This window comes from Hyla sarda, chromosome 5, assembly GCF_029499605.1.
Source record: "Hyla sarda isolate aHylSar1 chromosome 5, aHylSar1.hap1, whole genome shotgun sequence".
Classification (NCBI taxonomy): Eukaryota; Metazoa; Chordata; class Amphibia; order Anura; family Hylidae; genus Hyla; species Hyla sarda.
The window spans coordinates 235,287,607-235,300,677 of NC_079193.1; the positions used below are offsets into that span (position 1 = coordinate 235,287,607).

Below are 13,071 nucleotides of genomic sequence, written 5' to 3' on the forward strand. Positions count from 1 at the left end.
AGGGCTTTTGTTTAAAGTCCCATGCAAATCAATGGGAAATGTATGTTTTCACATAACTTCCGTACAGCTGGAGATATTTCAATACCTGGTTCACATCTTACAGTTTGGGATATGAGGACGGGATAGGAGGTCGGGAAAGGAGGTCGAGATAGGAGGTCGAGATAGGAGGGTGGGATGGTCGGGATAGGAGGTCAGGATAGGAGGTCAAGATAGGAGGTCGAGTTAGGAGGTCGGGATAGGAGGACGGGATATGAGGACAGAATAGGAGGTGGAGATAGGAGGTGGAGATAGGAGGTCGGGATAGGAGGTTGAGATAGGAGGTCGGGATAGGAGGTCGAGATAGGAGGTCGAGATAGGAGGTCGGGATAGGAGGTCGGGATAGAAGGTCGAGATAGGAGAACGGGATAGGAGGACGGGATTGGAGGACGGGATAGGAGGTATGGATAGGAGGACGGGATAGGAGGATGAGATAGGAGGTCGAGATAGGAGGGTGGGATAGGAGGTCGAGATAGGAGGACAGGATAGGAGGACGGGTTAGGAGGACGGGATAGGAGGTTGGGATAGACGGGATAGGAGTTCGGGATAGGAGGTCGGGATAAAAGGACGGGATAGGAGGTCGGGACAGGGGGTCGGGATAGGAGGTCCAGATAGGAGAACGGGATAGGAGGTAGAAATAGGAGGTAGAGATAGGAGGTCAAGATAGACGGACGGGATAGGAGGATGGGATAGGAGGACTGGATAGGAGATCGGGATAGGAGGTCGTGGTATGAGGACGGGATATGAGGACGGGATATGGGGTTGGGATATGACAACAATATATGGGGATGGGATATGAAGTCAAAAGCTTCCTCCTTTGTTGATTTTCCTCCCCAAAAAGCATTAGGAAGGAAAAACCAGGCAACGCCGGTTACTCAGCTAGTTCTTTGATAAATCTGGGCCAATGTGTGTATGTATGTGTGTAAGTGTGTGTGTATGTTCCAGCATCACGTCCAAACGGAAAGGAGGTCGCGATAGAAGGTCGACATGAAACTTGGCACACATGTTACTTATATGTCATCAACAAACATAGGATAGGTGATTTAACCCTTACTCACCCCCATTATCCAGGGTTGGGGTTTTTGCTTAAAGTCCCATACAAGTCAAAGGGAAATATGTTACTGCATAACTTCCAAACGGCTGGAGATATTTCGATAATACTTGGTCACATGTTACTTGTATGTCCACTTAAAATATAGGATAGATAATTTAACCCTTACTCGCCCCTATTTTCCAGGGTCTGGGTTTTTGTTTAAAGTCCCATGCAAATCAATGGGAAATGTATGTTCCCACATAACTTCCGTACGGCTGGAGATATTTCAATAAAACCTGGTCACATATTACTTATGTTTAAAATAAAAACATATGAGAGTTAAATTAACCCTCACCTACACCCTTATATAAAAGATGGGTTTTTGTTTCAAGTCCCATGCGAGTATATGGGACTTCCGGTACCTTACTCCACAAGCTCTGCTCTGCATCTCCTGGTGAATGTGTCAATTCAGCTTGCAAGCCACGCCCCTTCTCACAAATAGAGGAGGTCGGGATAGTTTTTCGAGATAGGATGTCGAGATATGAGGTCGAGATAGGAGGACGGGATAGGAGGTCGGGATATGATGACGGGATATGAGGTCGAGATATGAGGACGAGATATGAGGACGGGATATGATGATGGGATATAAGGTCGACATATGAGGACGGGATATGAGGTTGAGATGTGAGGACGGAATATGAGGACAGATAGGAGGATGGGATAGGAGGCCGGGATATGAGGTCGAGATATGAGAACGGCATATGAGGATTGGATATGAGGCCGAGATATGAGGGTGAGATATGAGGCCGGGACATGAGGACGGGATATGAGGAACGGGATAGGAGGTCGGGATAGGAGGTTGAGATATGAGGACGGGATAGCAGGCCGGGATATGAGGACGGGACATCAGGATGGGACATGAGGATGGGATAGGATGTCGAGATATGAGGATGGGATATGAGGATGGGATATGAGGTCGGAATATGAGGACGGGATATGAGGACAGGATATGAGGTCAGGATATGAGGTTGAGATATGAGGACGGGATATGGGGTTGGGATATGACAACAATATATAGGGATGGGATATGAAGTCAAAAGCTTCCTCCTTTGTTGATTTTCCTCCCCAACAAGGGTGAGGACGGAAAAACCGGGCAACGCCGGGTACTCAGCTAGTCTATCTATATACTGTATATAAAACTCAACGTGTGTGTGTGTGTGTGTGTATGTATGTGTGTATGTTCCACAAAAACTTTCAAACGGCTAAAGATATTAACATGAAACTTGGCATACATGTCACTTATATGTCAACAACAAACATAGGATAGGTAATTTAATCCGTTATCACCCCCATTTGCCAGGGTCGGGGTTTATGTCTAAAGTCCCATGCAAGTCAATGGGAAATATATGTTACCGCATAACTTCCAAACTGTTGGAGATATTTCGATAATACTTGGTCACATGTTACTTGTATGTCCACTTAAAATATAGGATAATTAATTTAACCCTTAACTACCCCCATTTGTGAGTGTCATGGTTTTTGTTTAAGGTCCCATGCAAATCAATGGGAAATGTATGTTCCCATATAATTTCCATACGGCTGGAGATATTTCAATACCTGGTACACATATTACGGGTCGGGATATGAGGACGGGATGGGAGGTCGGCATAGGAGGTCGGGATAGGAGGACGGGATAGGAGGTCGGGATAGGAGGTCGAGATATGAGGAGGGGATAGGAGGTTGGGATAGGAGGGTGGGATAGGAGGTCGAGTTAGGAGGTCAGGATATGAGGTTGAGATAGGAGGACCGGGATAGGAGATCAGGATAGGAGGTCGGGATATGAGGTCGAGATAGGAGGACAGGATAGGAGGTCGGGATAGGAGGTCGGGATAGGAGGTCGAGATAGGAGGTCGGGATAGGAGGTCGGGATAGGAGGTCGGGATAGGAGGACGGCATAGGAGGTCAGGATAGGAGGATGGGATTGGAGGACGGGATAGATGGACTGGATAGGAGGACGGAATAGGAGGACAGAAAAGGAGGACGGGAAAGGAGGACGGGAAAGGAAGTTGAGATATGAGGACGGGAAAAGAGGACGGGCTAGGAGGACGGGAAAGGAGGACGGGATAGGAGGATGGGATAGGAGGACGGGATAGATGGACGGGATAGGAAGACGGGATAGGAGGACGGGATAGGAGGACGGGAAAGGAGGACAGGAAAGGAGGTCGAGATAGGAGGACGGGAAAGGAGGTCGAGATAGGAGGACAGGAAAGGATGACGGGAAAGGAGGACGGGAAAGGAGGACAGGAAAGGAGTTCGAGATATGAGGACGGGAAAGGAGGATGGGATCGGAGGACGGGATAGGAGGACGGGATAGGAGGTCGGGATAGGAAGTCGGGATACGATGAAGGAATAGGAGGTCAGGATATGACAACAATATATGAGGACGGGATATGAAGTCAAAAGCTTCCTCCTTTGTTTATTTTCCTCCCCAACAAGGATTAGGAAGGAAAGACCGAGCAACGCCGGGTACTCAGCTAGTATATATATAAAACTCAACTTGTGTTTGTATGTGTGTATGTATGTTCCGGCATCACGTCCAAACGGCTAAATATATTAACATGAAACTTGGCACACATGTTACTTATATATCAACAACAAACATAGGATAGGTGATTTAACCCTTACTCACCCCCATTATCCAGGGTTGGGGTTTTTGCTTAAAGTCCCATACAAGTCAAAGGGAAATATGTTACTGCATAACTTCCAAACGGCTGGAGATATTTCTATAATACTTGGTCACATGTTGCTTATATGTCCACTTAACATATAGGATAGATAATTTAACCCTTGATTACCCCCATTTGTGAGGGTTGCAGTTTTTGTTTAAAGTCCCATGCAAATCAATGGGAAATTTATGTTCCCACATAACTTCCGTACAGCTGGAGATATTTCAATACCTGGAACACATATTATGGTTCAGGATATGAGGACGGTATATGAGTTCGGGATAGGAGGTCGGGATATGAGGACGGGATATGAGGTCGGGATAGGAGGTCGGGATAGAAGGTCGGGATATGAGGACGGAATATGAGATCGGGATAGGAGGTCAGGAAAGGAGGTCGGGATAGGAGGTCGAGATAGGAGGATGGAATATGAGGACGGGATATGATGACAGGATAAGAGGACGGGATAGGAGGTCGGGATAGGAAGTCGGGATGGGAGGTTGGTATGGGAGCTCGAGATAGGAGGTCGAGATAGGAAGTCGAGATATGAGGACGGGAAAGGAGGTCGGAATAGGAGGTTGGGATAGGAGGTCGGGATAGGAGGTTGAGATAGGAGGTCGGGATAGGAGGTGGGGATAGGAGGTCGAGATATGAGGACCAGAAAGGGGGACGGGATAGGATATCATGATAGGAGGTCGGGATAGGAGGTCGAGATAAAAGGTCGAGATAGGAGGACGGGATAGGAGGATGGGATAGAAGGTCGGGATAGGAGGTCAGGATAGCAGGTCGAGAAAGGAGGTCGAGATAGGAGGTCGGGATAGGAGGACGGGATAGGAGGACGGGATAGGAGGACAGGATAGGAGGACGGGATAGGAGGTTGGGATAGGAGGTCGGGATAGGAGGTCGGAATATGAGGACGGGATATGGGGTTGGGATATGATAACAATATATGAGAATGGGATATGAAGTCAAAAGCTTCCTCTGTTGATTTTCCTCCACAACAAGGATTAGGAAGGAAAAACAGGGCAACATCGGGTACTCAGCTAGTTATTAACAAAAAATTGTTATTATTTGAATAAAACAATCTGACTGACCTGCTGCCATATTCCAAAAGGAACAACATTGACATTTTTCAGTGTAACGCCACTTCTGTTCAGGTTCCAAAAGACTGGGCGTTCAGTGTTGCCCACAAATATTGGAACATCTGGTCTTCTTTCAGAAAGTTTCTTCAGAGTTGGATAACTGGAAACAGGAAAAATAACAATGAGGCATTCTAAATTGTGACAATAAAGTCTATTCAATAATATGTCAAAGTGACTTGCCCTTAGGTCATTGTGTGGGTGAAACTAATAACTAAATAAACAGTTGAACAGTCAGCAGATCATCAAGAGTTGGCCATTATAGAAAGTAATGTGTGACTAGAATGTTTACACTTAGTATTATAATCTAGAAATCTGCAATAGTATATTGGATGAGCATAGATGATAGCTAGAGATGAGCGAATCGAATCTGACGAACCCGAATTCGTTATGAATTTCAGGAAAAATTTGATTCTGATCGAATACGAATTTTGCCGCAATTCGATCGCACGAATCGCTTCATTAAATTCCATTTTCCTGCGTTCTAGGCTGTTTAAGACCTAAGATGGCAGCTCCACATGTCAGTACATGGGGCAAGTCACCATGGGAGGGCGGGGAGCTTGCACGGGAATCAAGGTAGGCGGGCTGACCCTGAATCAACTGTCAGATGCAGCCTATCAGTGTTCACTGACCCCTGTAATGTCAAAGCCCTACATAATCGGCGGCCATCTTCCCTATGTTCATTTCTTCTATGCACGAGATAGGCAAAGGAAGTGACTGCACGTCTGTGTGCTGAGTGCATACAGCGGCGTTATACAGCATCCGACCGCTACGAGTAGTGATGACATCAGCATTAGGGAAAGACACAGGGCACAGTGTTTCTGCAGTTCTGATTGAGAAGGATGATTGATTCTAGCAAAACCTTGTATTCTCGTTACTCCATATAGCAGGCATAGAGGTGCTGCATAGCAGTCACCTGCGTCATAGATCTCACAGCTGTTTTACCTGTATGGAGCATCTAATCTCCTCATTTTTCAGCCCAATTGAGTTTTTTCTGTTGCTCCACAAATCTGAGTGCAATTTAGGGTTTAATTCCTGTAATTTTTTTTTTCTGTGGTGCTGCCCAATTGGGTCCTGCTGCTGTTCAGAAATAAGTCATATTAGTGTGGACTTCAGAGCCTTTTTACAATTTTTCACCTGTTAATCTGTCTCAGTTGCAAAATTCAGTGCTATTTAACACATTTGTTTACACCTGCTGGTGTATGAAAAAAAATAATGTTTTTTCTGCTTATAAATACGCTTAACAGTGCACTCATCATTGCAAAGGACGTACATACAACCAAATAGTATACTATATACTACCTTTTTTTCTGTCTCTGTGCTAAATTCAGTACTATACCATACAGTATACACCTGCTGGTGTATGAAAAAAAATAATGTTTTTTCTGCGTATAAATACGCTTAACAGTGCCCGCATCATTGCAAAGGGCCTACATACAACCAAATAGTGTACTATATACTACCTTTTTTTCTGTCTCTGTGCTAAATTCAGTGTTATACCAAACAGTATACAACTGCTGGTGTATCAAAGAAAAAAAAAAAATTTTCCGCATATAAATACGCTTAACAGTGCGCTCATCATTGCAAAGGACGTACATACAACCAAATAGTATACTATATACTACCTTTTTTTCTGTCTCTGTGCTAAATTCAGTACTATACCACACAGTATACACCTGCTGGTGTATGAAAGAAAAAAAAAGTTTTTTCTGCGTAGAAATACGCTTAACAGTCCCTCATCATTGCAAAGGGCGTACATACAACCAAATAGTATACTATATACTACCTTTTTTTCTGTCTCTGTGCTAAATTCAATGCTATACCACACAGTATACACCTGCTGGTGTATGAAACTAAAAAAAAATTTTTTCTGTGTATAAATACGCTTAACAGTGCGCTCATCATTGCAAAGGGCATACATAGATCCAAGTAGTGTACTATTTAGTACCTGTATTTCTGTCTCTGTGCTAAATTCAGTGCTATTCCACACATTAGTATACACCGGCTGGTGTATACAACAAAAAAATAGTTTTTTCTGCGTATAAATACGCTTAACAGTGCGCTCATCATTGCAAAGGGCATACATAGATCCAAGTAGTGTACTATTTGTTATTCTGTCTCTGTGCTAAATTCAGTGTTATTCCACACATTAGTATACACCTGCTGGTGTATTAAAAAAAAAAAAAAAAAAACGTTTTTTCTGCGTAGAAATACGCATACCAGTGCGCTCATCATTGCAAAGGGCATACACAGAACCAAGTAGTGTACTATTTAGTAACTGTTATTCTGTCTAGGGCCTACATACTGTGAAAGGACAGCTGTAAGTAATAACCTGCTGCTGTTCTATACAACTACTGTTTAAAGAGTAGTGGGGCGTATTGGAATACCCTCATAAACGCACTAAGTACCGTATTTTTCGCCGTATAAGACGCACTTTTTCTTCCCCAAAACATGGGGGGAAAAGTTTGTGCATCTTATACGGCGAATATACGCCCGAGGCTGCTGCGGGCAAGAGCGGGAAGTCAGCGGTAAGTACAGAGGCTGCGGTGGTGCGGTACAGCGCTGACTACCCGCTCCCCACCAGCAGCAGCCTCATGACCGCCGGTGAATTTTTCACCTCACACCGGCTATGTTTATTGCCCTAAGACTGGAACATACAGTTTCGGGCGCCGGGCAGGTGAATTACTAATAACTGTATACTAAAAACCAGGGTGCCTCAAGCTGTTCTGAAACTACAACTCCCAGCATGCCCGGACCGGCAAAGGCTGTCTGGGCATGCTGGTAATTGTAGTTTCACAACAGCTGGAGGCCCCCTGGTTTTTAGTATACATTAATTAGTTTTTACCTGCTCTGGCCGACCCCCGCCTGCAGCCGCACACAGGAGCCTGCCCGGGCAGATAAAATCATAGGTTTTCCTATGCCGGACATCCCTATGTCCCGAAAAATCTTTTCGGGACATAAGGATGTCCGCGGGTAACTAACCATTCCCCGGCCGATGCGCGCCCTCCTCCGGTCCTCCTGCGGTCTTCCTGCGATCCTCCGCCTCTCTATGGTTGTACGCACGGGACGTCAGTGACGTCCCGTGCGTACAAGCATAGAGGTGCCGGAGGACAGGAGGACCGGAGGAAGACGCGCACCGACCGGGGCCTGGTGAGTGACCGGCGGCGCGTCATCTTCTTAAGTGTTCCAGTCACCGCTCCCCCGATCCCGGCACCTACTGCTATGGTCCATAGGCCATAGCAGTAGATTGTGACACCGGGCCAGAGGAGCGGTGACCGGATCACTGTGGGGGCAGCAGTACAGACATACAGCCTCCAGCCATACACTGCATATGGCTGGAAGCTGTATGTCTGTGGGGGGGGGGGGAGCTGCCTACCATTGTGGGGGAACAATACTGCCAACTATTGTGGGGGGGGGGGAGCTGCCTACCATTGTGGGGGAACTATACTGCCAACTATTGTGGGGGGGAGCTGCCTACCATTGTGGGGGAACTATACTGCCAACTATTGTGGGGGAACTATACTGCCAACCATTGTGAGGGAACTATACTGCCAACTATTGTGGGGGAACTATACTGCCAGCCATTGTGGAGAGGGGGGGGAGCTGCCTACCATTGTGGGGGAACTATACTGCCAACTATTGTGGGGGGGAGCTGCCAGTGCCTACCATTGTGGGGGAACTATACTACCAACCATTGTGGGGGAACTATACTGCCAACTATTGTGGGGGAATTATACTGCCAACTATTGTGGGGGAACTATACTGCCAACCATTGTGGGGGGAGGAGCTGCCTACCATTGTGGGGGAACTATACTGCCAACTATTGTGGGGAACTATACTGCCAACTATTGTGAGGGGGAGGGGGGAGGAGCTGCCTACCATTGTGGGGGAACTATACTGCCAACCATTGTGGGGGGGAGGGGGGAGGAGCTGCCTACCATTGTGGGGGAACTATACTGCCAACTATTGTGGGGGAACTATACTGCCAGCCATTGTGGAGAGGGGGGGAGCTGCCTACCATTGTGGGGGAACTATACTGCCAACTATTGTGGGGGGGAGCTGCCAGTGCCTACCATTGTGGGGGAACTATACTACCAATCATTGTGGGGGAACTATACTGCCAACTATTGTGGGGGAACTATACTGCCAGCTATTGTGGGGGAACTATACTGCCAACCATTGTGGGGGGAGGAGCTGCCTACCATTGTGGGGGAACTATACTGCCAACTATTGTGGGGGAACTATACTGCCAAACTATAAAATATTTTACTACAGTATTTGGTTCAGAATCTTTTTTTTCTAGATTTTCCTCCTTTAAAATTGGGTGCGTCTTATATGTCGGAGCATCTTATATGGCGAAAAATACGGTATGTCAGGCAGGGAAGTGCCAGGACGGGCACAGAGAAGGGGCAGAGGCCTACATACGTCAGGCAGAGTTGGCAGCAGACTTGGGGCGAGTGGCAGCAGGAGTCGCAGCAATAGGCCTGAGCTCCCGTTATCAGCCAGCGGTCGTGTCGTCGACCCATCTCTCCTCGTCAATTGGTTTGCACACTCATCCCCATCATCACAAGCGACATCTGACAACCCCAGTCAAGAGTCGGTGGGTTCCTCAGACACAACCCTCAGTTGGCATGGCGTGGGAGCAGTCCCCGTAATCCCATTGCCTTTGTCCTCTGCTGTTCCCTCTCCCAAAGAAGTATCTCATGCTTTGGGTTCAGCTCCACTATTTAGTGAGGACGATGTAATAGAGGACAGTCAGCAGCTACTGGTCAGCCAAGAATGTGAGGAGACATGCGTCGCTTGCTCCGCAAGGCGGCCAAGTAGTGATACGGAGAGTGACGTGGGAGGCGGTATTGCAATTGTTCAGGGTCCTGAAGCAGACACTGTTGTGGAACCTGAGGAGGACATAAGTGATGTGCACACATCTTTTGATGATGATGAAGCCGATCGCAATTGGGAGCCGGGTGCAGCAGCCGGGGCTTCATCATCATCATCAGGAGAAGAGATTTGCTGTTTGCCAATGAGGCAGCAAGGCATTAGCACGGTTGGCAGTCAGCGTGGTGTGGCAGTAGTGGAAATTCAGGAGACAAACGTGCCAGGGGGAGACCACCTGCTTCGAGGCAGCTTACCTTTCATGGAGGTAGTGGGTTACCTGCACCTATCGGTGAAAGATAGAGACACGCTAGTCCGTTCAGTGGAGCACTTGTGCGGCCCCGGACATCTGAGGGCATAACACACCTGTTATTGCTCGATCTCGCAATTGATCGTGCAATGTAAGGGGTTATTAAAGCCTCTTGGGTACTGCTGAGGCCTACTCCTGACTGTTCCTGGTGCAATGTATGGGGTAATTAAACACTCTTGGGTAGTGTTATTTTTAAATTTAGTGATCATTTTATCAGTAATAAAATTGAATTTTGCAGAATGCAAACCGTTACACAACGGAACGCTTGTTGCGTGTGATTTTTTAATGAAAATAAAAAAAAACATACAGAGAGGGATTAACTATGCTTCATCATTTTTTGCGAAAAAAATATTTTCGTGATCTGATCTTTTGGAGACAAATGCACTTACACACATATATAATCATTTTTTTAAATAAATTTCAAACATTGTGTGGTTTATTACTTTTGAGAAGAAAGTATTTGGGTGGTCCACCGTCCTGCATTATAGAGTCTTCTGAACTGTTGTATATTATACATTTAAAAAAAAAAATTATTCAATTTTGTTGATTTTTTTTTTGGGGGGGGGGGGATTGTGAAGCCCGGGTGTGTACTCGTGCATCAGCCAACTCCAGGCTGTGTCTTTCAGGCAATATATGGGTTCCTGATGCCGCAGAGGTGGGGCCTGGGTTTGTAAATTTCAAATTTTTGGATAGCGGGTGCTACCTATGAGAAGTCTTTGTCAAAGATTTCTCATATTGTGTTGTTTTTGGGGGGGGATCGTGAAGCCCTGGTGTGTAGTGTACTCTTGCATCAGCCAACTCCACGCTGTGCAATTCAGCCACTATATGGTGTCCTCATGCTGCCAACACCTCCACGCTGTGCCATTCAGCCACTATATGGTGTCCTTGTGCTGCCAACACCTCCACGCTGTGCCATTCAGTTGATGGTTGACAACATAGGCGTGTGCACGGGGTGTGACGGGTGTGCACAGGCACACCCTAATCACCGCGGCCGCGGCCGGCTGCTGCATGACTTTTTTTTTTTCTCCCTACTAAACCCCAGCCCCACCGGACATCCCCGACAGTCACAATCATACATGATGGGGATGTAGTCCTGAGCTGTGAGCCTACATAATGTAGGCTCACAGTTCAGGACTACATCCCCATCATGTATGGCAGCAGGCAGCAGGGATAGAGCGGCCGGAGCCGCAAAAAAAAAAAAAAAAATGCATTTTTAAACATTCGGTGTGCCCTGAAAGACTTTCAGGGCACACCAGATGTTTAAAAATGCATTTTTTTTTAATTTGCGGAATTTACGGCTCCGGCCGCTCTATCCCCTGTCCTTCGGCCGCCCTATCCCCCGTCCTCCGGCCGCTCTATCCCCTGTCCTCCGGACACTCTATCCCCCCTTCCGCTGGGCCACTCTTTTCCCCTTCCTCCGGGCCGCTCCTCCCCCTTCCCCGGCCGCACACACTTCTGCGCTAACTGCAGACGCAGGGGCTGCCCCGCAGCTGCGCACGTCTCCTTCCACCTCCTGAGATGCTCCTGGCCTCAACTCCTGGCACCGAGTGTCCATTCCTCCGCATGAGGAAGAAGTGGGCGATGGTGCAAAGTGTGCGGCAGATGGGAGTGGACGTGCCCGGCCTCTGACCCCAACATGGCTGCCGCAGGTAAGAAAAGTGCACAGACAGAGGACGGGAGGGGGGTGGGATGTATGATGTGTGTATTATGTATGTATGGTGTGTGTAATATGTATGTATGGTGTGTGTATTATGTATGTATGATGTGTATATGTATGTATGTATGATGTGTGTAATATGTATGTATGATGTGTGTAATATGTATGTATGATGTGTGTAATATGTATGTATGGTGTGTGTATTATGTATGTGTGATGTGTGTAATATGTATGTATGGTGTGTATTATGTATGTATGGTGTGTGTATTATGTATGTATGGTGTGTGTATTATGTATGTATGATGTGTGTAATATGTATGTATGGTGTGTGTAATATGTATGTATGGTGTGTGTGTATTATGTATGTATGATGTGTTTTATATGTATGTATGGTGTGTATTATGTGTATGTATGGTGTGTGTAATATGTATGTATGGTGTGTGTAATATGTATGTATGGTGTGTATTATGTATGTATGGTGTGTGTAATATGTATGTATGGTGTGTGTATTATGTATGTATGATGTGTATTATATGTATGTATGTATGCATGTATGATGTATGTAATATGTATATATGATGTGTAATATGTATGTATGATGTGTGTAATATGTATGTATGGTGTGTAATATGTATGTATGTATGGTGTGTGTGATATGTATGTGTGATGTGTGTAATATGTATGTATAGTGTGTATTATGTATGTATGGTGTGTATTATGTATGTATGGTGTGTGTATTATGTATGTATGGTGTGTGTAATATGTATGTATGTATGGTGTGTGTAATATGTATGTTTGGTGTGTGTAATATGTATGTATGTATGATGTGTGTAATATGTATGTATGATGTGTGTAATATGTATGTATGATGTGTGTAATATGTATGTATGATGTGTGTATTATGTATGTATGGTGTGTGTGATATGTATGTATGATGTGTGTAATATGTATGTATGTATGGTGTGTGTAATATGTATGTATGGTGTGTATTATGTATGTATGGTGTGTGTGATATGTATGTATGGTGTGTGTAATATGTATGTATGTATGTATGTATGATGTGTATAATATGTATGTATGTATGGTGTGTGTGATATGTATGTATGTATGATGTGTGTGATATGTATGTATGGTGTGTGTGATATGTATGTATGGTGTGTGTATTATGTAGGTATGATGTGTATTATATGTATGTATGGTGTGTGTAATATCTATGTATGATGTGTGTAATATGTATTATGTATGATGTGTGTAATATGTATTATGTATGATGTGTGTAATATGTATGTATGGTGTGTGTA

The 13,071-nt window shown here is 45.5% G+C and overlaps 1 protein-coding gene across 1 annotated transcript in view; it reads right to left on the bottom strand.

Moving 5' to 3' along the window:
• LOC130273881 (cytidine monophosphate-N-acetylneuraminic acid hydroxylase-like) overlaps positions 1 to 13,071 on the bottom strand; it is a 190,304-nt gene that overhangs the window by 128,656 nt on the left and 48,577 nt on the right. Inside the window, exon 5 of the mRNA XM_056521325.1 lies at positions 4,887 to 5,034. Within this exon, the coding sequence (XP_056377300.1) occupies positions 4,887 to 5,034 (148 nt within the window). The remainder of the gene's footprint in view (positions 1 to 4,886; positions 5,035 to 13,071) is intronic.